Source organism: Ahaetulla prasina, chromosome 3, assembly GCF_028640845.1.
Source record: "Ahaetulla prasina isolate Xishuangbanna chromosome 3, ASM2864084v1, whole genome shotgun sequence".
In the NCBI taxonomy this organism is placed as follows: domain Eukaryota; kingdom Metazoa; phylum Chordata; class Lepidosauria; order Squamata; family Colubridae; genus Ahaetulla; species Ahaetulla prasina.
The window spans coordinates 72842894-72868807 of record NC_080541.1 but is presented as its reverse complement, the minus strand read 5'-3'; the positions used below and the strand labels follow the sequence as shown (position 1 = coordinate 72868807).

The window sequence follows — 25914 nt, the reverse complement described above, 5'->3', positions numbered from 1 at the left end:
TAAATCACAGTTTTGTGGAGGATGGGAAGCCACCAGGCAAATACCAGGCCTGTGTATTAGACTGGAAAGTTGGAAAAACTTTTGGCAATTGCATATAACCTCATCAGGAATCAAGGTTGATTCCGGATGATGGAATATTTATTTACCTGAAAAGCCACCCTTCTTTGAAACATGTTTTATTTGCTTTTTCATCATACACATCAATGAACTAATTCTTTGAAAAGGTTTGTCTAAAAATATGGCTCTCAAAACCTGGTTGTGTTATTAGACCCTGGGCTCCCAGGGAACCAGAATTTTTATATGTGGTTTTATCTGTTTGTTGTGTGCTTCCCAATGCCTATGGTGAGATGGGCAACTATATAAATTTGATAAGAGAGATAAGTGGCTCTTGGTTCTGTTTGTTATACAAGTAAATTTTCATTCCCCTGAAATGTGTTCTCTGAAGGACATCCATTCTATTCAGCAGGGCTACCAATTACCCAGACCTAGAAATGAAGCCAAATGTTGGGAAAATTAGGGCAGATTTATGAAATGTGAAAGCTGCATTATTAAGTAATCAGAATTGCATTTTTAAAAAAATCACCATTATTATATGGAGCAAGGTTTTTTGACTGCAGTGTTTACAGTGTAAGAATTACATCTGTAACAGGGACTTTCCTCTCTGCTGCATAAATTGTGTGGATTGAATGTAAAATTGATTTTGAATGCGGCAGAATGAGATAAGTTTGATAGACAGATTGGTGCTTGTGCCAAAGCAGCTTCCTGGTGAAATTGTTCAATGCACACAGAATTCAGAAGAACAGTTTTCTGCTATGCCTCAATGTATCATTGTCAACAGTGCAAAGATCTCGGTCCCCCCCCCCCCCAATATTGCAAGGAATGGAGCAGCACCGCTTCCTAATTCTCTCTTTGCACACCGAGACTAGAGTTGGGATGCTAAACTGGGAGAGGGGACATCACATCTGTCCCCCTGACATTTGGTCAGATTTCTATTGTCTAAATCACTTTTAATTCCTCCAAGGAAGGAGATTTCGCCTCACAGTGAGGCAGCTTATTCCTGCTAAATAAACGAGGTGTAATAAATGCTTTTCCCCATTTATGTAATTATTAGATCTGCAACCTTCAATGAGAGTCTAAAGTGCCCCCTTCAGTTAGACCAGGGGTCCCCGACCCTGGGCTCCCAGGGAACCAGAATTTTTATATGTGGTTTTATCTGTTTGTTGTGTGCTTCCCAATGCCTATGGTGAGATGGGCAACTATATAAATTTGATAAGAGAGATAAGTGGCTCTTAGTTCTGTTTGTTATACAAGTAAATTTTCATTCCCCTGAAATGTGTTCTCTGAAGGACATCCATTCTATTCAGCAGGGATCCCAATTACCCAGACCTAGAAATGAAGCCAAATGTTGGGGAAATTAGGGCAGATTTATGAAATGTGAAAGCTGCATTATTGAGTAATCAGAATTGCATTTTTTTAAAAATTCACCATTACTATATGGAGCAAGGTTTTTTGACTGCAGTGTTTACAGTGTAAGAATTACATCTGTAACAGGGACTTTCCTCTCTGCTGCATAAATTGTGTGGATTGAATGTAAAATTGATTTTGAATGCGGCAGAATGAGATAAGTTTGATAGACAGATTGGTGCTTGTGCCAAAGCAGCTTCCTGGTGAAATTGTTCAATGCACACAGAATTCAGAAGAACAGTTTTCTGCTATGCTTCAGTGTATCATTGTCAACAGTGCAAAGATCTCAGTTCCCACCCCCCCAATATTGCAAGGAATGGAGCAGCACCGCTTCCTAATTCGCTCTTTGCACACCGAGACTAGAGTTGGGATGCTAAACTGGGAGAGGGGACATCACATCTGTCCCCCTGACATTTGGTCAGATTTCTATTGTCTAAATCACTTTTAATTCCTCCAAGGAAGGAGATTTCGCCTCAAGGTGAGGCAGCTTATTCCTGCTAAATAAACAAGGTGTAATAAATGCTTTTCCCCATTTATGTAATTATTAGATCTGCAACCTTCAATGAGAGTCTAAAGTGCCCCCTTCAGTTAGATCAGGGGTCCCCGACCCCTGGGCCACAGACAGTTACTGGTCCACATCCTGACAGGAACCGGGCCCTGCAAGTGAGTGAAGCCCCATCTGCGCATGCATAGGGTTCAGGCAGCATGCAAAACCACGCCCCTCCCAAGTCCACAGAAAAACTGCCCTCTATGGAAACGGTCCCTGGCGCCCAAAGAATTAGGAGTTGCTGAGTTAGATCAGGGGTCCCCAAGCCCCAGTCAGCAGACCAGCACTAGTTCATGGCATGCCAGTTCATCCATGCAAACAAGCGAACCCCCACCCATGGGATGCAGGCAGCACGCAAAACCACGCCCCCTCCAGTCCACAGAAAAATCTCTCTTCACAGAACCAGTCCATGGTGCCCAAAAGGTTGAGGGCCACTGAGTTAGATGATTCCACAACTCTACTCTGAATATTTTAAAGTGTTATAGGTAGTCCTCAGGTGGGAATGGCACTTGGGACCAGTATTGCCATCCCTAAGCAATGCAGTCATAAAGCATGATGTCACGTGTCAGCATAGTTTAGCAATGACAAATCCCAACAGTCTGGTTGCTGTTTTAATCCTAACTTGTTCTTAAGCAGTTAAGCAGCAGGAATCCTAGCAAAGAGTTTAGGGATAACGTGAGAGGACCTGGGAGGGCCAGTGCAGGCCTGCATAAATTGGGAGAGGTGGAGAGAGAGGCAAGGGAAGGGGATGCAGCGCATGTACAGGTGTTGTTTTTTTTAGCATGACAAGATGCACAGACGGAAGGCCAGGTGTGGATGTGGTGTGGTAGGGCGTTTGTTCAGGAAGGCCCGGGGTGTGTGTGTAATCTTCCCTGCTGGCTTCCCCAGTGACTTTTCTTGTGGGAAGCCAGCAGAGGACTGGTGATCACTTGACCTTGGGATGTTGCAACTTTCTTGTGAACCAGTTTCCAAGTGCCTAATTGCGACCACATTTCTGCAAGGATGTTGTGATAACCAGAGCTTCAATGACCACTAGTTTACTGCGGTTGCCACTTCAAACGGTCGCTAAATGAGTGGACGGTAAGCCAGGATTATCTGTATTTTTCCAGGAGGATGAAATTAACAGTATTATCTCCAGTTTTCAGGTATCTGTTTTTTGGAGGCAGCCATCCCAATAGCACCCTCCCATTTCCCTTTTCTGAAATTTTACTAATTTTAGGTAGTGGAGGCATTGACCTACATTTAGAGCACATGTTTGAAGTAATCTTTAAGATCCTGCAAAATGTAATTTTGTGGTCAACAAGGTTGATAGTGTCTTGCCAGAAAACGGGTCTTTCTGTGATTTGATTACGTTCTTGTTAAACTATACCACAGAAACAACTTTTTTTTCCTAATAAAAGAAAAAGTATGAACAGGCATGTGGTATACTTACTGGACTTTTAAAGAGAAATTACTGTATACCTCTGGGATCTATTCTCTGCCTTGTGCGTTTTTCCGTTTCTCAGAAAGGACCCCTAGGAAAAGTCAAGAAATAGCTAAGCAAAAAGTCGAGGAATTAACAACAAAAATCCTTGTTCCGGAGAGGAACCTGGCATAAGCAGCTTCAGACCATAGACAGATGAGTCTAATAATGGAGACATTCCTGCTGGGAATCTTATAGCGGACTAAAATGTTCAGGAGGGAGACTAATAAAAGAATACTTTCTACAGTTAGATATTACCCACACTGTTTTTAATGACCCACCTGAGGGAGAAAGAGATTATGTGTGTGAGAGAAGGAGATAATGATGAAAGAATCATGTATGTTTGGAAATGGTTAATTTCACAGTTTATATTGTAAAAGTAGTTACCATTATCCTAGTCTTGGAAATCTGAATTAGAAACATTTATTTTTGCTCTAACTTTACACCTTAACTTCTTGATTTTTTAAAAGTTTTCTCTGTAAAATGTGTTCTGAATTTGTCATGAAGTTTGTGTGTGTGTGTGTGTATGTAGGGTGCAATGGGTAATCTTTTTGTCAGGGTTCTAAATAACACCCTCAACAGAAATAAGCCCTGAAGATCCAAAATTAAAGATGGACTCTAGGGCTGACACTTTTCTGAAACAGTCAAGAGTTTGTAGCTCTGTTACATGATAAATAAAATAATCTTTCTGCAAGTAGTCAGAGCCAAGATCATAAATAGGTATCCTTCACGTATGTTGGGCCTCAGACAGGTATCTTGGCTAGAACAGGACTTTGAAGTAAAACCCGAAGAGAGAATCGGGTTGGCCAAGTGTGTTGGGAAATATACCCATCTTCTATCTTAACTTTTTAAACTTTTGGTCTGGATGATTGAGTCTTCATTAACATATTGAAATACATTTTGGAGACAAACATTAGGTGTGGCAAGAGTTAGTACATTCCAATAATTCTTTGACTCCCTCTCTAATTTTCAATTTTTTTAAATTTTTTGACTGATGAAGTTACTTGGATAAGTAATGAAATGGCTCAGATTAACAAACTTTGGCCCAGTTGCCATGATTTAAGCTTTTTAGATACAGAGTCAACCAATATAGCACTATAGTGGTGTAGCAATGTTTTTAAAACTTTTTTTTCCTGTAAGGACCCTTTACTACTTTAAAAAATTACAGAGGACCCCAAAAGAACTTTTGTTTGCATGGCTTAAATTTATCAATATTTACTGCACTAAAAATTAAAATCGATAACATTCCCTGTCACTACTGCTTCTCACAATTGTTTGATGGGTTTTAATTTTTTTTTTTTAAATTATTGGCCAAGTGTGATTGGACACACAAGGAATTTGTCTTGGTGCATATGCTCTCAGTGTACATAAAAGAAAAGATATTGTATTACTTTTCAACATAGGGTGGTAAATTTGATTTTTCTTGCGTCCTGAGAGGTAGACATTCATTCATTCATTCATTCATTTTCTGCTTTTATTATTTTTAAAAATAGCTCAAGGTGGCTAACATATCCATCACACCTTCCTTCTCCTATTTTCCCCACAATAACCCTGTGAGGTGAGGTGGGCTGAGAGGTGGTGACTGGCCCCAAATCACCCAGTTTTGCTTCGCCCCATGGGGCCTTAGGCTACATTTTACTATAGTAAGCTCAATTAATTAGTAATCTGCTCTGGAAGAGTTAATTATTGCCAAATCAGGTTGACTTAATCATGGATTTTCAGCCTTGCACTGAAATTGTATGCACATAGTTCTTGTTATTGCCAGCACCTGAAAATCTAGAGAAACCATCAGAGCAGTCCCAGGCTACAAACCATCTTTTGTAGTACAAAATACAAGTAATCCTTGACTTACGACTGTAATGAAACCTGCCCATTATGGTCACAAGTTCTAATGGTTGGTCATGTGACAGGTGGGTCATGTGACCAATCTGATTTTACAAGCTTTTTTGTAGCAGTCATTAGACGAATGGCGCAGTCGTTATGCAAATCCATTGTTCACTATGTTGCAGTTTTGTCATAAATTGGAAGGAAGTGCCAATTTTAGGCAAAACTTGTAAAATACGTTTGAGTGAACTTGAGATGCTGCAAATGACCATGAAGGTGGTAATATTGTTGAGTGTCCCTAGTGCGGTCATGTGACTATTAGGGAGGGAGGAATGTCAGAACTTCAGAATCAGGTCATTAGTCCCCTTTTTTGGGTCCGTCATAACTGACTGATTGTAAGTCAAGGACTACCTGTAATATTCTTTCCTGTTTTGCATGTAATTACTGCTGTTAAATCCTCTGCATTGCATAACTGGATTGCTCTTTATGCCTTCCGTGTGTTGAAACTTTTAAATGCTCCGCTATAGGGCAATATATATTAGAGGGGCAGGTTTGACATTGGATATCACGGGAGGGAGTTACATCGCATGAAATGCTATTTTTGTTGCTTGAGCCTCTGGCAATAGCATTTCTTCCAATCTAGCTACTGCTTCTTTTGTTTGCTCTGGCTTGTGTATTGGATGCTCCCCTTGAGCCTCTTGCTACTTTGCAGTATTTCAGTATTTTATAGATCCGATTTCTGCCCAATACAGATTTGTTTTCTTGATCATCCTGGAGCCAGCAGCATTTCCTAATTGGCCCCCCTGGTTTTGAATGACACTCTGCCCCTTCCGCCCTCCTTAAATCTGGATCATTTAGGTGATGGTTCTTAGAAGATTTGCAGAAAATGTGCTAGATGTAATAGAAACATTAGCTATCATGGAAAGATCACAGTGTTGTGATTGGGGTATATTAGGGCTTGCATTCTTAAAAAAGATATAGAAAAACTGATTTTGAACTTACCAAGTTCTTTGCGGAAGAAAGCCGTCATTTTTTGGCTTCTAAACTATACAAGCCTGAAAAAAATGGATCTGCTTTCACATTTAAAGGGTTGACTCCTTAAAACAGCAGCAAAGAAAAATGGCAGGGTGATTAAAATCAGCCATTGTTTCAAACCATCTTCAAAGTGTGCATTGCATTAGTACATATGCTACAGGTAGTCCTTGACTTGCAACAATTCTTTTAGTGACCGTTTAAAGTTACAACGGTTACAAAGTTACAATGGAAAAAAGTTACTTATGACCGTTTTCAGTTATAGCCTTTCCAGCATCCCCATGATCATGTGATCAAAATTCAGATGCTTAGCAGCTGGTTCACATTTATGAGGATTGCAGTGTCCTGGGGTCATGTGATCACCTTTTGTGACCTTTTGACAAGCAAAGTCAGTCAGGAGACCAGATTCACTTAACAACCGGTGTATTAATTGAACAGCTGCAGTGATTCACTTAACAACTAAGCCAAGAAAGTTCCTAAAATAGGACAAAATTCATTTGACAAGTGTCTCACTTAACAACAGAAATTGTGGGCTCAAAATTGTGGTTGTACATCAAGGACTACCTGTACAAGTTAGACTGCTTTAAAAATGTAGTTCTGAGTGCATACTTTACTTAGGTTTTTGTTTAACAGCGCTGTTAGAAACTTCCGTTTGTGTCTCTGCAGGGCAGGGTCAAGAAGGCAAGATGGTTTTTGCAACCGCACAAAGAAAGCCCTGCCTTTTTGTTACGTGCAACACAATGCCTGTCAATAAAGGGCAGTGCTTTGATTGTGATACAGCTGCCATATTGACTTTTTTGACACTATGACCCCTGGCACAGACGCCGCCTATGGTTTGTGAATCTCTTTTCCATTTGTCTTCAATGTTGTTCAAGCATTATTTTTGCTTCTATACTTTGGAATTGTTTGGCCACTAAAAGGTAGTGTTGCATACATGTACGATTTAGCCTTTATTTTTATCTTTTTGTTTCACTATTTATATACTCTGCCATTCATGAATTATTAATAAAATTCACTTGGTAGCTTTTTGGACATAATCCTATTTCAGGTTGGTCTGTGGATTTCTGTGCTACATTAGTGTCATGTCTTTTGGGGGGGTGGGGAGGAGGGAAATGTGACATGAACTTGCTTAGCCCAGAACACAGACCATTCTTAGCATATTTTTAATCCATCAAAACACTTTGGGATTTTTTTCACAGAATTACAACCCTGCTAGATATCTCCTTTGTTTTTTAATTAATGGAGAGAAAGACTGCTTTGTGGAGCAGCTGCTCAAAATAGGGGAAAATAATCTTTGTGTAATAAAATTCCTATCTGTCCGGGCACTTGGCTCTCTTTCTTGCTTCCAGGCAGATTGTGTGTTGCTTCTAGCTTCCTGCAAGTTGGGGCTTTCGGTCTGTTTTTTCCCCCTCTTCTGTCCCTCAGAAGTAAGAGTGAGCCCGAGCAGCTGTTCAGCCTTTGCAGAAAGCCACATATTTTTTTCCCAATTCTTTCTGATTGTGGAAAGTTAGCTTAATTTCCTTAGGCGTTTGCAAAAGTTCCATTATTTTGAAGCAGGAGGGCTTGGAGGATGTGCAGTGATGAGGCAGTAATATCTTAAAATGGGAGTGTACACCAAGCAGAAATGTTCAATTCATGGATTGTCAGAATAACTTCATATTGTAGAACTATAGATGCAGATTAAAGCATTGCTTAACAATTTATGCTTTTTGGATATTGGTCCGAAGCTTTTGTGCATAAATATAGGAGGGGGAAAACATACATACATACATACATACATACATACATACATACCGTACATACATATATACTTATTTATTTATATTTAAATAAAAGAAAACGCTTTGTGGTTATAAGAAAGAGAATGTTAGCAGTTTCCTTTGTTTATTTAGAGGGGTTGTCATTAACCAAAAACAACAACTTCCAGATTTGTAACTGCTTGGTGTGAAAGAGTAGGATTGGATCCATAGGAAATGGTACCTAAACTGTGCACTATATTATTTAATTTTGGGTTTCTTTAAAAGAAGACTACAGTTCATTAACAGTTATCTTTAATCCTGCTGTTACATTCCTGGTGTTTATGGATGTATAAAAGCTTCATTAGTATCTATAGTGTTCCTTGTTGCAGTTTCACATACACGGAGTGCTGGAGAATGTTCTAGGCAGACACAACAACAATCTTTCTTTAGGCAGAAATCAAACAAGATCTCACGTACAAATTGCTGCCTTGGTTCCTAGTCACGCAGAAGACCAAAATTTCAACCATTTCTCTCTTTGGGAAATTCATAGACATACACGGTCATCTTGAAACTTATTGCTTCCTGGATAATGAATCTCTTCATGGAACCTTAAAGTTGTTGTCATTTGTGTGGAACCATGGTTCCCATGCAAGATACTTTTTATCCATTGGCAAAGCTGAGTTTGATATATCCATTTGCAACATCATATCTTTGTGAAGCTGTGTTTCTGGCAATCTTTTGGCCTGTGAAAATATTAGTGATGCTAAAATGTCATGAATCAAGAAAGTTTGGGAACCTCTGATGTGAAAAATCTCTGACGTGAACTGATGATATAGCGAGATACAAACTTTCTTCTGAAAATTTCAACATGTCTCTAAATTACTGGGGATAGTTTGCCCAGATAGGCAGGCTGATTCTTGGAATACTTATTTCCAATTCACATGAATTACCAGGAGAACCAAATGAAGTGCATGTATGCATAAGTAACTTTCAACAGGTAGTGGATTGAATCATGTGATGAGGTTAGTTGAATTCAAGTCCCATTGAAATCAAGTTGCATTGCAAAATAACTTATTTCATATAGGGGAAATCTATGTTTAATTAATTTAGCCTGCTCTAAAATATATTTTATATAAATTACTTGAGTTTTTGAATATTGTCCTTAGGGATGTAACATCTTAGTAAATAGTTCATCTCTCTTGTAAAAGATAGATTTTTAGTCTCAATCAGCAGATTTTGGTAAGTCACAAATACAATACATATTTTTGTTACCTTCAAGTTTCAGTAAGTCCTAACCACATCGCATAATGAAGCTTATTCTTAAATGATAATATTGAAGATTGTACACCTCTCTTTTGTCAATTTTAAAGACATTTTTGTATCTTGGTATAAAATTTATCCTTTTTAACACGTATCTCTGGCTCTCATTCTTATTTCAGTGGTTGGATAAGAGCTGGACCATTTCTGAATTCAGTCATGCTCATGGCTGCACATCATAAATTGTAAATAAGACCTGAAGTGCTCATGGTTTTCAGTTATATTTTGAACATGACTCACAATGTATTTTAAAGTTATTCTAACAGCTCTGAAGCTTTTAGTGGGCATTCCTTCTAATTTCCATTTAAAAGATTATGCATTTATAATGTAGTAAGACAAAGTCACTTAAAAGTTGGCAATGCCTTTGAGTTGCTATATATAATGCATTAATGAAAACATTTAGCGTTTAAATGATAAGAGCCATTTAACATTGCTTTCACTTTAGTATTATGTGATGAGAAAAAACATTACTATACTTTAAGCTAGAAAACAATGGCTTGGAAAATAATGTTACATATTCTTTCCTTTTTTTAGTAGTGTTAATTCTATAGTTTAGGATATTTGCTTTATTTCTTTGTTTCCACAAAATCTGATTATCTGGCAGCATAGGACAGACTTTGTGTTCAGGTGATTCCCATGTGCACCATCCTTGTTTCAATGCTATCATTAAATCTGGAAACCTCTACCTTGTTGTTTCCCTGAAAATAAGACCTCCCCGGATAATAAACCCAATCGGGCTTTTGAGTGCATGCGCTAAAATAAGCACCCTGCAAATAAGCCCTCCCCAAAAATATTTAACAGCATGTGCAGCTGGTCTCCACCATTTCCTCTGGTTAGGGTTAGGGAGACAGAGCTGGAAATAAAGTAAGATGGCAAGAGGAGCCCCGTCTTGTTCCATGCACCCCAAAATAATAAGACCTCTCTGAAAATAAGGCCAAGTGCTTATTTCGAGATTCAAAAATATATATAAGACAGGGTCTTATTTTCGGGGAAACATGGTCATTAACTTAATTTTCCATTTGGGGAAGGTGTGTCTAGCTTTGAAATCACAGAAAATGTTCAAAAGGGATTTGCATGGAACAGGGAGATTCAGGTGGTCCACATCCTGACTGAAATGTTCATTTTAGTCATAAATCCAGAATAAGTATTCTAGAGCTTGGCATAGATGTTGGATGGCGGAAGACAGCAGATTGATGGCAAGGTCATTGGCGGCAGCAGCAGCTAAGCAGAGATACCAGAGAAGAAACGTGTTGGGTGGGAGGATCAAAGGAGTCTATTTTGGTTATGCCACTTTTGAATTCAAGCGTGGTAGCTAAGGACAGGGAAGATTTGCTGCCCAAACAATGCAGAGGTAGAGGGTACAAAGGAGCACGTTTGCTCTATTCATCCTCCAGGACCCACCTCATACATCTCTAAGCTGAATCAATCAAGACGTTCCCCCTTTTATTTCCAGATGTTCCACGATTCATCCAGAATGGTTTAGTTGATTTCCTAAACACAACGCATTTGTTGCATGGTCGGAAAAAACAGGTTTTCATGCACACTCTAAAACTCTAACTCAGGATTTTAAATGCAGTTTAATATCCTGGTTTATTTTGAAGCTGGAATCCCTATGTCTTGTTTCATGTAAAATGAGGAGCACTGGTAAATTGTGTTCCTCATTTTATATCATGACCAATTATCACGACCAATTAAAACATAGTTTACAAAAGTAGAGCCAGGAGATTTTATTCAGGGTGGGAGGGGGAGGCTTGTCCAGAACTCACAAGTATTATAGTCTGAACTAGGTCATCCCCTTTTTAGCCTTCAGCAAGTTGTCTGACTTCCTTTACCCATTTATAAAATATGAAGTACTGCATGACTTAAGGAACACTTGTGAGCATGTCTGTAGCCAGCAGCACTGGACATTTTAAGCTGGTTCAAAGTTAAGTACATCTGTCTATGTGGGTACCTTTAAAAAAAGTCTAAGCGATGTATCTGAATTGTGTGTGTGTGTGTAAATGAATCTAGCCTTGAAATTTGGCTGGCTGTCATACGAAGTTCGGTGGCCTGATCTAGATGAACTTCAGAGGTTTGTGACTTACTACTTTGCAGAAGAGCAAACTAAAGATATACCCTGTATGTTATCTGCATTACAATGGCATTTGGTCAAACTTTTATTATTCTTTATATTTGAACATTGATGACAGTGATTTGTAGTTTGTTTCATTTCCCTTATTGGCGTTGATAGTTATTTGGATAAACATTGCAATACTTTCATTCTCCATAAAAAGGACATCTTTGCTTTGCCATTAGCAGAATTGCAAAAATATGTCAGGGGATACTTTTATTATTATTTTTTTCCTCTTTTTGATTTGTTTTTCTCTCCCTTTTAAGCGTAAAGATGGTGCTAATGTGGACCAGCGGTGACACCTTCAAGACGGTATATTTCCTCCTGAATCAAGCTCCATTCCAGTTCTCCGTGTGTGGACTTCTCCAGGTTTTTGTAGACATGGCCATCCTTTTGCAGGTTTACTTCTTCAGCTGTTACCCACAGAAACCTGTTCCACACTCATCACATCCAGCCAGCACAAAGGCACTTTAAGGCACAGGATGCAAGTGATTCGTTGAGATTTGTAGAAGAGGCTGGGAGCCAGCCTTAGCTTCCGCTCTGCTTGTACCTACTGTGTTTCTGAGGAACTAGAAATAGAAGAATCAAAGATGCGTACCAACATGGACACTTCTTCTGGCACTTTTTCCTCTTCCTTCATTGGGTTGCATATCTATTGAAATGGGTTTGTCTTCTTGGGGGTTGCAGTGAGGGGTTTTCTTTTATGTTCTTCTGTTCTACTCAGTTCTCTAAAACATCTGTGCACGGACAAATGTATGTGTATCACAAGGGCTGGTGGTTAATATTCTCAGTGCTATTTTTTCAAAGGTCAGTCATAAAAGTTGGAGTATTTTGTCTGAAGCATTTACCTATTTATATGCGTATGGGCTATGTATTTGGAATATTTTACATTCCTTAGATGAAATTGCAGAACCTGTTGTTGTTTTTAAAATGTGGTAGGCCACACTTGGTAAGATTGTAAGAGTTGATACAAGGAAGAGATGGTTTACTAAATAATGTCAAGGAATAGATTTTGTGCAACTGTGTTAAATATATATATGTGCACACTGCTGGGCCAGTGTGATGTATAAATACATCAGAGTGATTAGTGATTTTGATACAAATGCTACTACAGCCAAACAGAACAGACTAATGCACAGTTACGTCTTCAGAGAGCTCAGAAGGATGAGTAATTTCGACACCTTGGAGAAATTACTAACAGAATCTATAAAGGATTTATAGTTAAAGAGGACGAGCTTGAAAGAAAATCAGTGTTTACTTTAGGCATTATTTGCATTCTGTTCCTGTATTTTTGTTTGGTGGGAAAGCCACTTTCAGTTATGTATGGTAAATCTTGTCTTCGCAGTGCGAACACAATGACATTCTTAAAGTTATACTCTTAAGTTGCACAGGTCGACCACAATAGCACTGCTTTTTACGCTAAAGACATTATCTGAGTAACCTTCTCTCTGAAAGAGATGGTTTACTAAACTAGGAGAGAGAAGAGAGAGCAATACTTTAGGTGTTGGATAATAGGGCAAACTTTTTTTTTCTAAAGAAAACGTTAGTGTGTGATATTTTTCTAAATATTTAATACCAAATGTCATTTTATGTTTGGGAAGAAGTGGGGCTACTGAAAATGAGGGGAAGTATGGTAGTGATTCGGAGTCCATTAAAGTTTTGAAAGTTGCTTCATTTTAGCAATGCCATAGCCAGTAACTGAAAGGGGAGAATGAAAAAGCACTTAGGGAGGCACATTTATAAGAGTAGAGAAACTGGAGGATCTATAAAATGAGTTCATCAGACTTATGTAAGCCTATTCTGAGATTTGATTGGGCTGCAAGAAAAGCATTGCTTGTATTGTTTTAAAAGTTCCTTGACTAACTTGTCAAGGCAAATTATATATATATAATTGATTCAGGAACCACTCTCTTCTCTTAGCCATAAAATATACTATATGTGCTTTTGTTGTTAAGATATATCCTACTTGGAGGGACATTTTATGAAATACTGATTCAACTGTTACCTTGATTCCCCCTTCAACTATCTAAAAAAAGATATTCAAGTCTGACCAGAACTCTTCAGCTGGATCTCCTCCTTGCTTCATCTGGCTGTTTCTCTCTCAAATCTAGGGTGACCTGAAGACATCAAAATCCCATCTTTGCAGAAGTGGGGATCTTATCGGCAGCTTTGTTTTAATCCCTTCCACTGGCACATCTGATCTGGCTATGCGTCCTTTCCTATATTTGGGATCTGAGGGACAAGCGTTTCACTAGGGTAATTCTGAATGCCCAGGAACTCACTCCCTTAAACAGCAAAAAAAATCGAGACAAGGATGAGGCAATATATTGATTGGCTATCGCTTTAGTGGAGGTCTCTCTGCCTGGCTGGCAAATAAATAAAACCTCAGGAAAGCTGCTTTAATGAGGGTGTGAAATATTGTAGTTGAATAGACTTGTGCTGTTGAATGGCTTCGCTGCTTATTCCTTGGTGCCTGAAGTGACCTTACCAAGCTGATTTTATGTGGCATGGCTGAATGTGAATGTTGCATTGCTCTCTTTTTCACAAGGTTCTAACTGTGTTAGAACAGGGTGGCAGTCGTCTTTTAAATTATACATTTTCACCCTAGTTTTTCCTGGTGTGCTGCTGTAGCGAGGATTGTATTTCTACTCGTACAACAGAACTTATTAAACTTGGAATGCTAGGTTTTATTTTTGTATGGGGTAACATTCTTTGCTTTCCCAGTGTCCTTTGAGATACGGGATTAAACTATTATGTGAGCGTAGCCTGAATATATACAAATACCTCTTTTTTTTTTTAACAAGTGTTATGGAAGGTAAAATTAATAGTATTCCACACACACTCCTGCTTTTTTTTTTAGATGAGTTACTGTCCACAGATTCTTAACTTCTGCTGCCAATATTAAAATATAGGCTCAGAACATCACAACAGAACTACAAATGTCACCAGAGAAGTTTACGCACTTGTGGAGTATTTAACTGTGTGGGTCACTTGCTCCTGAACTCCAGATAGCCACATATTTTAACATATACAGTTTTAGGCTCAACATCAATTGATTCCCAGGGAATCATAACTATCCATCACATAGAAGAGAGCCAATTGCCTGGTTTTTTCCCATGAAATGTCTGTTGCCATGGCTTGAACTTTTAAACTAGGGGTGTCCAAACCTTGGCAACTTTAAGACTTGTAGACTACAGCACCCAGAATTCCCCTGCCAGCATGAATTCTGGAAGTTAATTTCCACAAGTCTCAAAAGTTGCCAAGGTTGGACACCCGTTTTAAACCATGAGTGGCCAATCTTTAATTAGACAGTGCTGAAGCTCGCTCTCCTGATCAACTAGTGAAGTGCAGCATGCCTTCTAGTGATGGTGGGAAAATAAATTTTCTCTTAGTTTTTTGGGGGGAACCGAGGGGGCGGGGAGAAAGGATGGATGACCATGACCCATGTCCCTGAAAACTGGCTATTTTGCCATCAAATTTCAAAAGTTCTCAAGATGCTAAGAGGCCACATTTGACCATAGGATACACGTTGTCTATCACTCGCTTAAGCCTTCTCCTACTCACAGGTAAACTCTTCCTCAAGCAGCAGCTCTGATACATCTGTAAGAGTATCCAAAGAGCATCTCAATAATTAGGACACTATTTCCTAAAAAAATTCTGTAAAGAACTTTTGTATATTTTAGCTATATGTTGAATGTATGGAAAAATCCAATTGCACTCATTAACGATCAGTATGATTTTTTAAAAAAAATAAAGTTATACACAATTTCATTTCCATTTGTTTTGTTCTTTTCGAATGTAGCAGAAGAAACATTGCTGTTATGTGGGTTCAGTTAGCCTGGCTTCCTCCTCCAAAGTATACTGAACTTGAAAAAGAAAACATTTGCTCAGTTGCATATACATACAGGAGAACTTTACAAAGTTCATTGAGTTTCCGATATTGAAACAAGGCTATTTATTGTGTTCAGGACTGATTGTGCACCACTGCGAAAGAAAGTAACATACTCATTTCCAGCACAGCATCTCATTTATATTCAATGGCCAGTCTTCTAAAACGGATGGTTTTAATAATTTAGTACTTTAAAACAGGGGTCGCCAACCTTTCGGACCTCAGGGACCACTAAAGTCATAATTTTAAATCCCGCGGACCACTAATATAATCTGCCTAATGACCGGCTGGGTGGGTGTGGTTAGGTGATCATGTGACTGGGTGGGCATGGCCAACTCGATGTCACTCATGGCAAGGGGTGCCTCACCAGCCTCTACTCACCCCCCCCCTTCCCAGCCAATCCTTGCCTGCCCGCCTGGGCTCCTTAGGGCCCCAATAGGAAGCAGTTGTTGGAGCTAAGCAGCCACCATGAAAAAGAGTTGGCAAAACAGCTGGCTCAGTTCAAATTGGATCTGACGGAGAAGGAGACTCAGTAGAAGCACCTCACTGAGGACTACGATCATAGGCTTTCCAAGCAGAGGGAAGACCTGCGGCAGTGCAAGGCCAGGTACCAGCGCCTGGAGGTTTAGCAGGCTGAGATGGTCAGCCAGTTCCAGGCCATGATGCAATCCCACTGGAACAAGGCCCTCCTGCTCTTCGCCATCAGTGGCACATCCCTCCTGCCTTCACCCAAAGCCCTGCACCAGGAGGCTGAAACAGACTCCAAGTTGGATTTTCTCCCGCCCCCCCTCTGACCTGCACAAAAAGACCCCGAAGAGGGAGACTCTCTGCAGCAACACAAATATTCATTGCATGTATCTGAGCCAGGGGCCGTAGTTTGAGGACTCCTGTTTTAGTGCAATATAAAAATGCAAATAATTTTTCTGTGGACCACCAAAATATTCTCACGGACCACCAGTGGTCCACAGACCACCGGTTGGTAACCGCTGCTTTAAAATAATGCATTTTGATAACAAAGATAGTTTATTTTTCCACGATACCAATTATCTAATAATAAATGAGATGTTAATATATGCACTTCTTATACACTATTCACACAGAACCAGACCCTTGGATAACAACTTTCTGAATAGATGTTTGATCTATTCCAATAGACCTCCTGTTCTGATCCATCAATTACAGCCAAACACTGCTATTTTATAAGTTTTGATCTGTACGTTAAAACATTTCATATGCTGTATTGCCCAGAACACAGTATAAGTATTTATGATTGGCTGAACTCAATGAATGGTGAATTTTGTTAGGACTGTAGGATAGAAACAACTATTTCAAATTCTAATAAAAAAATTGCAGGAAAAGATTTATTCAAAATATATTTTTTATCTTGTCTTTCTTTGCAGCACCAGAATATCTTCACAAGCCTTAGAATGTGAATCACCTCTACAATCTTCGTTTCGACGAAGTCTCATTCGTCATCTTCAGGCTTCAGCTTCGTGCTTCTGGGAGCAATGTGTGATCGCAGCTGTTTCTTCCTTTTAACTGCTAGTGGGGGTTTGAACTGATTGGGTGGGAGCTTGGCTGTGCTCTGATTGGATGGGGGTTTTTCTGTGCTCTGATTGGCTGGGGGTGTGTCCATATACACACACACACACACACACACACACACACACACACACACACACACACACACATATATATATATATATATATATATATATATATATATATATATATATATAGGTCTTTGGTTGTTCGGGTTTTCTTCCGTGTAAAATTGGAAGTGTCTTGGCGACGTTTCGACGAAGTCTCATTCGTCATCTTCAGGCTTCAGCTTCGTGCTTCTGGGAGCAATGTGTGATCGCAGTTGTTGCAACATTAGCCTGTCTGTGGTGCCTTTTATATATGGGAGGAGGGCTGTGCCACAGACAGAATCAGCAAGATCCTCCACAAACACAACATCAAGACAGCATTCTGCACAAACAGAAAAATATCCACCATCCTAAGAAACCCCAAAGACAAAATTGAGTTAGAAAATCAAGGAGTATATGAAATCCCATGCACCGCCTGCCCCACCACATACATTGGACAAACCAACAGAAGAATAAGTGCACGCATTGAAGAACACAAGAACTCATTCAAAAAAGAGGAACCAACTTCTTCCCTGGTCCAACACTTTAAAGTCACAGGACATGATATTGACTTTAAAAAGACCAGAACTATCGCCAAAACTGAACACTTTAACAACAGAATAATCAGAGAAGCCATTGAGATAGAAAAACGCCCACACAGCATGAACAAACGAGATGACACCTCCCGCCTACCAGCCATTTGGAAACCCGCCCTTATTGACAAACGAGTCCCTAACACGAGGAATGACACCAGACCCACACTCACGAGGTCCACACAGGATGTCACCACCACACATCCACCCAGAAAGCAGACCCAAACCCACACTGATCATGAAGCACGACCAAGGACCAGAAGCCAGACCGCAGCTGCAACATTAGCCATTTCAAACCCTCCAATCCATACATGCAGCAGACTGACACCCACTATGAAGATGTAGCACGACCACAAAGCCAAACAACAGCTATGCAGCTCACCAGCTCAAATCCCCTGCAGCACAGACTAGACTGAGCACAACCAAGCCCCCACCAACACAGGACACACCCCAGCCAATCAGAGCACAGAAAACCCCATCCAATCAGAGCACAGCCAAGCTCCCACCCAATCAGTTCAAACCCCACTAGCAGTTAAAAGGAAGAAACAGCTGCGATCACACATTGCTCCCAGAAGCACGAAGCTGAAGCCTGAAGATGACGAATGAGACTTCGTCGAAACGTCGCCAAGACACTTCCAATTTTACACGGGGGGAAACCCGAACAACCAAAGACCTATATACAAACACCCGTGAAAACCTCAGAAAACAAATATATATATATATATATATATATATATATATATATATATATACATGTGGGTGAGTGTATATATATATATATATATATATACACACACACACACACACACACACACACATATATATACACACACACATATATATACATATATATGTAGGTCTTTGGTTATTCAGGTTTTCTCCCGCATAAAATTGGAAGTGTCCTGGCGACGTTTCGACGAAGTCTCATTCGTCATCTTCAGGCTTCAGTTTTGTGCTTGAAGCCTGAAGATGACGAATGAGACTTCGTCGAAACATCCACTGCCCTACACTTTCTACCCCTATTTTTGTCAATTTGTGCTGCTTAAACCTACAGGTAGTCCTCGACTTACAACAATTCATTTGGTGGCTGTTCAAAGTTACAACGGCACTGAAAAAAGTGACTTATGACCGTTTTTCACACGACCATTGCAGTATCCCCATGGTCATGCGCTTAAAATTCAGATTCCTGGCAACTGACTCGTATTTATGACAGTTGCAGTGTCTTGAGGTCATCTGATCAACTTTTGCGAACTTCTGACAAGCAAAGTCAATGGGGAAGCCAGATTCACTTAACAACTGGGTTACTAATTGAACACCTGCCGTGATTCACTTAACATCTGTGGCCAGAGAAGGTTGTAGAATGGGGCAAAACTCACTTAACAAATGTCTCAACAGCATAAATTCTGGGCTCAATTGTGGTCGTAAGTCAAGGACTATCTGTATTTTGTTTTTGGACATAAAAATATAAAAACGATATTGTTTCCATCTTGGAGACTGGATACCACTGAAAAAGTGCTGCTTCTGGCAGTTGCACTAAGATTTCTTTTGGCAGAGCACTCCACATATTCCATCAGTGGGTATGCTCCTCATAGTTTGATACAAAAATTGAAAGAGTCCTTCTTCAGTTCAGACCCCCAAACAACATTAGGCACTACGCATCAGGACTCTGCCAGTTCAGAACCAGTATTGGAACACTGTAAATCAGGGGTGTCAAACTCACATTGTCACGGCGGCGTCATGTGACGTATCGGGATTTTTCCCCCCCTTCACTAAACCAGGCATGGCATGGCCAGCGCATGACGCATCCAGTCCATGGGCTGGGAGTTGGACAGCCGTGCTGTAATTGCACACTGAGTTCAGAAGCTAAGCCAACTGATTTCCAACCAAATGGTGTAACCATTGAACCATCTGCTTCTCCATTGGACGTACCTCTTGTCTCTGTGTTCCTCTGAGCTCCTGATTGGCCACCATTCTAGCAGCAACTTTAAGAGCAATGCTAATCTGACTGGTTGGAATGAAAGTGAGAAGCTCGTTTGCCCCTTTCATTCTAATATGGCGCAAAGAACAAGTTGCTTGGTTCATCTCCCCTCCTCCCCCCAATATGTGTGTGTATACTGGGAGAAGGAAAGATTCTGATTGGTCCTATGAGGAAGAAAAGGCACAATTGCACTTACAATGAGTTCCACTTCTTGTAGCTTAAAAATTAAATAATGCCTCCTGTCACATCCTCTGGAGTAACGTACAATGAAGCATTTCTAATGGTGGATGGGATTGCACTGCCCCACACAGACCCTATGCACAGACTGGGGTCTTCCTGGACTCACAACTCTGCTCAAGGAACAGATGGCACTCATAGCTAGGAGGGTGTGACAACCCGGAGCGTGGCACAAAGGCATCGCAGCCAGAAAATAAGTACAAGTTCCTTTGTTAGCTCCAAACTTTGCCCCCAATGTCCCTTTACCCTCCTGTCTGGAAAAAAACCCTTCCACAAACCTGTAAGCAGACAAAACTTTCAACCATAAATCCAACAGGTCAAGATAAAGTAATTAATCTGGCAGGGCAAGCAAGATAAGGAATTCCAGAATTGAAAGAGCACGGCCATAAATTAAACCAGTTAGGAGGATGCCAGGAACTCAGATAAAGCAGTCAACAGGCACATGAACTCAGCATTTGTTCCCAACAACCGCCCTTCCCATTTGCCTCTCCTTTTAAACTCCAGCTCCAGGTGTATCTTGTGAAGGGGATCAGGGCTCTGTCCTCCCTTGTAAGCCACACAACCCATGTTGCTCTCTTCTCTGTTCTTCCCTGTGTGTCCTAGGATGAGGAGGGGGTGGGCTTTGGTCTTCATCAGAACCCCCTCTCCCTTGTTCTAACTCTCCCCTGCTCTGGCCAGCCTAATTTTGCCCTTCTCCAGTTTCCTCCACAGCCAATGGAGCCACTCTCTCATGCTCTCAGCTGTTCCTCTTCCATCTCAGAGTCAGACTCCGACAAGGGCATGACAGAGGGCCTTTGTATAACGTCTTATACAACAGTCCAGTTAAGACTATTCTTGGATCAAGGGGGCTTGCTCACAGTCATTCATGCCCTAGTGATCTCAGAGTTGGACTATTGTCACATATTCTACAAGGGGCTGCCCTTGAAAACTATCCAGAAACTTTAGCTGGTGGAAAATACAGAGGTGTGAGCAGTTATATATGTTCATGGTAGTACTCATGTCACACCTCTGCTGTGCAGCTTGCATTTGTTACCAGTCTGTGTTTGGATCTAATCCAAGGCGCTGGCATTGACTTATAAGACATGGGCCTGGGATATGTGAGGGACTATCTCTTCCTGATTTCTAATAGATCTAATAGAGCAGACCAGGGGTGAAATCTAAAAATTTTCCCTACCGGTTCTGCGGGCGTGGCTTAATTGGTGGGCGTGGCTTGGTGGTCAGATGAGTGGGTGGGCGTGGCCAATAACAATAAATTATAAAAATAATAAACAAAGTATAAAAAACAATAAGAGGTACCAAAAACCAACTTTCACACTTTCACACACACAACACAACAGACTCACACACAATGTAAAAGCAGCTGCACTTCACACTTCACACAGCCACAAAAAGCTCAAAAACCAACTTTCACACTTTACACACATACAACACACTACACACACACACACACAAAATGCCACATACAGCTTTCTGAGATTTTGTGTGTTTGTGTAGTTAGAGTGAAACACTACAGAAACACACCAAATCTCAGAAAGTTGCACAAATATTTTATTTTATTGTGGACTTCAATTCCCAGAGTTCCTCAGCCAGCAAAGCCAGCCAGCATTAGTTGATCACTGAGGAAATAGGTTAGCTAAGCAATTGATTCTGTCTGGGCTGAAAGTGAAACTGCTTTCGAGCTGGGAAAAAAGCCATGCGTTCATCAGTAATCAGGTAAGTGCCTTAGAATCTCTACTCTTACTTGCAGAAAACATGTTTTTTACACGTAAAAGTACAAGTAAGGTTCTGCTGATGAGGAACTCAGGTGAGATCGCCAGAGGAGACTTTAATTTGTTTTTTTTAAGTTTAAAGGCTCTGCCGATCTCAGCTGAGGGGCGGATCCTCAAAGGCTTTATTTTTACTTTTAAAGGCTGTTTTCGGCTGAAGAAAAACCAGCTTTTAAAAGTAAAAAAAATATCTCTGCTGATGGTGTTGCTCAGCAGAGGCAGGGGGGCGGGGTCAGGGATTTTTGCTACCAGTCCTCTGAACCAGCAGCTGTCATTGCTACTGGATCGCGCGAGCCGGTCCAAACTGGGAGCATTTCACCCCTGGAGCAGACCTATTGTGGATTCCACCATCTAGGGAGCTATATTTGGTGAGCTCTAGGCAATGAGCCTTTCTGCTGTGGCATTTGTATTATGGAATCTTCTCCCCCCCACCCCCACATGAGGCCAGCGCCATCACTCTGGAGCTGTTGCAGGTCGCACAAGACCTGGCTGTGCCAGCAGGCCTGAAGACACCAGGGGACAGGTGAACTTGTGAACTTGTGAATAGGTTTAGAGGGTCATTCTATCTGTACGATAAGTGGGAGAGGCAGATATGGCGGAAGCGGGGGGCCGTATCGATTTTTGGGAGCACGTGCTCGCTGTTTAAAAGCGATCACATGCTCCAGCCCCTTAGTCTTTACCCGTTCCCCGGGCGGTCATGACCCTCAGAGCTTGGATCTTCGGTTGATGTTATGTAATGCTCGGTCTGTGGTTAATAAAGCCCCCCTGATTTGCGACCTTATTCAGGGGGAGTCCGTGGACCTTATGGGCATTACGGAGACCTGGCTGGGCTCAGAGGGGGGTGTCCCCCTTGTTGAGTTGTGCCCTCTGGGTTTCCGAGCATTTCATCAACCGAGAGCCCAAGGTAGGGGTGGGGGGTGGCGGTTGTTATTAGGGAAGGTCTAGAGCCGAGGGAGGCCACTGTTCCTCAGATAGCCGGTTGTGAATCCCTCTTTGTGAGGTGGGGCCATAGGAATCAGTTGGGCCTGTTGATCACGTACCTGGCTCCTTGCTGCGTGACTACAGCCCTATCCGAGTTGTTGGAGGTGCTTGCCGGGGTGGCGGTTGAGACCCCCAGACTTATAGTCATGGGGGATTTCAACTTGCCATCGGCCGGCTTGTCATCAACGGCGGCCCGGGAGTTCCAGGCTTCCATGATGGCCTTGGACCTGATTCAAGTAATTGATGGCCCTACGCACACTGGAGGAGGCACACTGGATCTAATTTATATCTCCGGACAGTGGTTAAATGATCTGGAATTAGATGATTTAGTAACAGAACCGGTGTCATGGTCAGATCATTTTCTCCTTCGCCTGGACTTTCGGACCGCCACCCACCACCGCAGGGAGACGGAACCAATGCGTTGGTTCCGTCCTAGGCGCCTGATGGACCCTGAGAGGTTCCTGACGGAGCTTGGGCTGTTCCCTGAGGATCTGGCCCACGGCACGGCTGAAGAACTAGTTGTGGCCTGGGAACAGGCCGCGGCTGGAGCTTTGGACCGTGTCGTGCCTTTGCGGCCTCTGACCCGGCGCAGATCTCAGCCAGCCCCTTGGTTCTCCGAGGGGCTGAGGGAGATGAAACGCCGGAGAAGACGCCTAGAGAGTACTTGGAGGTCCAGTCGTTCCCAAGCTGACTGGACACTAGTTAGGTCTTATTCTAAGGCCTACCTAGTGGCACTGAGGGAGGCGAAGCGTTCTTACGGCTGCGCGGGTTATTGAGGGAGCGGGTCGGAGCTCCCACGTAACACCGATCCTGCGCAGACTGCACTGGCTACCTGTTGTCTTCCGGGTGCGCTTCAAGGTATTGGTTACCACCTTCAAAGCGCTCCATGGTTTAGGACCGGGTTACTTACGGGACCGTCTACTGCCGTCTTCTATCTCCCAGCGCCCAGTGCGTTCCCATAGAGAGGGACTCCTTAGGGTGCCGTCAGCCAATGTCGACTGGCGGCCCCCAGGGGGAGGGCCTTCTCTGTGGGGGCTCCTACCCTGTGGAACGAGCTTCCCCCTGTACTCCGACAATTGCCTGACCTTAGGACCTTTTGCCGCGAACTTAAAACCTATTTATTTCATATGGCTGGACTGGCTTGATTTTAAAATTTTAATTTTTTAATTGGGTTTTAAATTTATGTAATTTTATGGGTGTAATTTGTATTTTAAATTTTTCAACAAATTCAATAAGTTTTTTAAGGGCTATTTTTAATATTGTATTTGACTGTGGTTGTATTTTACTTGGTTGTTCACCGCCCTGAGTCCTTTGGGAGAAGGGCGGTATACAAATTAAAATATTATTATTATTATTATTATTATTATGCTTCCACCCTCATTGCGTCGGCAGATAACCGCCCGGCCACCCTGTTTCGGGTGACCCGTTCTCTCCTTCATCAGGAGGCGCGGGATGACCCTTTGCAGGGACGTGCCGAGGAGTTTAGTGGTTATCTATACGATAAAATCGTTCCACTCCGGGATGGCTTGGACCGGAATTGAGATGATCCAAGTGAGAGGGCGGAGTCGCATCTTGAGATTGTTTGGGATGAGTTTGACCCTGTGGCTCTCGAGGACGTGGACAGGTTGTTGGGGAGGCTTCACGCCACCACATGTTTACTGGACCCGTGCCCTTCCTGGTTGGTGCTGGCCACACAGGAGGTGACATAAGGCTGGCTCCAGGGGATTATTAATGCTTCCTTGTTGGAGGGGGTTTTCCCTGCCGCCTTGAAAGAGGCGGTGCTGAGACCCCTTCTCAAGAAGCCTTCCCTGGACCCAGCTATTTTGGGTAATTATCATCCGGTCTCCAACCTTCGCTTTGTTGCGAAGGTTGTAGAGAGTGTTGTGGCGCGGCAGCTACCTCAATACCTGGATGAAGCTGTCTATCTAGACCTGTTCCAGTCCGGCTTCCGACCCGGATATATTATGGAGACAGTTTTGGTCGCGTTGGTGGATGATCTCTGGAGGGCCAGAGACAGGGGTTATTCCTCTGCCCTGGTCCTATTAGATCTCTCAGCGGCTTTTGATACCATCGACCATGGTATCCTGCTGCACCGGTTGGAGGGGTTGGGAGTGGGAGGCACCGTTTACCGGTGGTTCTCCTCCTACCTCTCTGACCGGTCGCAGATGGTGTTGACAGGGGGGCAGAGGTCAACCGCGAGGTGCCTTACTTGTGGGGTGCCGCAGTGGTCGATTCTCTCGCCCCTCCTGTTCAACATCTATATGAAGCCGCTGGGTGAGATCATCAGTGGCTTTGGGGTGAGATACCAACTGTACGCTGATGACACTCAGCTGTACTTTTCCACCCCAGGCCACCCCAACGAAGCTGTTGAAGTACTGTCCCGGTGTTTGGAAGCCGTACGGGTCTGGATGGGGAGAAACAGGCTCAAGCTCAATCCCTCCAAGACAGAGTGGCTGTGGATGCCGGCACCCCGAGTCATTGGCCCCAAGGGAAAGGGTGCGCAACTTGGGTGTTCTCCTGGATGGACGGCTGTCGTTCGAAGATCATTTGACGGCCGTCTCAAGGAGAGCTTTTCACCAGGTTCACCTGGTTCGCCAGTTGCACCCCTTCCTTGATCGGGGTGCTTTATGCACAGTCACTCATGCTCTTGTTACCTCTCACTTGGATTATTGCAATGCTCTCTACATGGGGCTCCACTTGAAGTGCACTCGGAGGCTTCAGTTAGTCCAGAATGCAGCTGCGCGGGTGATAGAGGGAGCCGCACGCGGCTCCCATGTAACACCACTCCTGCGCAGGCTGCACTGGCTGCCTGTGGTCTTTCGGGTGCACTTTAAGGTTTTGGTTACTACCTTTAAAGCGCTCCATGGCTTGGGACCTGGGTACTTACGGGACCGCCTACTGTTACCCTATGCCTCCCACCGACCCATACGCTCACACAGAGAGGGACTTCTCAGGGTGCCGTCCGCCAAGCAATGCCGGCTGGCGGCCCCCAGGGGAAGATCCTTCTCTGTGGGGGCTCCTACCCTCTGGAACAAACTTCCCCCTGGCTTGCGCCAAATACCTGATCTTTGGACCTTTCACCGCGAGTTGAAAACGTATTTATTTACTCGCGCGGGGCTGGCTTAAGTTTTTTGTTAGATTTTTTGTTAGATTTTTTAAATTTTAAATTTCTAGATGAATTTTAATGGGTTTTTTAGATTTTAAATGTTTTTAAATTTTCAGCCAATTGTATAATAAGTTTTTAAATTTTGTTTTTAATTGTATATTGTCTTGTTCTTATTCTGGCTGTAAACCGCCCTGAGTCCTTCGGGAGAAGGGCGGTATAGAAATCTAATAAATAAAAAATA

General features: G+C 42.2%; 1 protein-coding gene across 2 annotated transcripts in view; it reads left to right on the top strand.

Moving 5' to 3' along the window:
* SLC66A2 (solute carrier family 66 member 2) overlaps positions 1-15270 on the top strand; it is a 68728-nt gene extending 53458 nt beyond the window's left edge. For both annotated transcript variants that reach the window (XM_058178821.1, XM_058178820.1), the window contains one exon: positions 11762-15270. In XM_058178821.1, coding sequence (XP_058034804.1) covers positions 11762-11969 — 208 coding nt within the window. In that variant the 3' untranslated portion in view covers positions 11970-15270. The remainder of the gene's footprint in view (positions 1-11761) is intronic.
* Positions 15271-25914: the final 10644 nt, after the last annotated feature.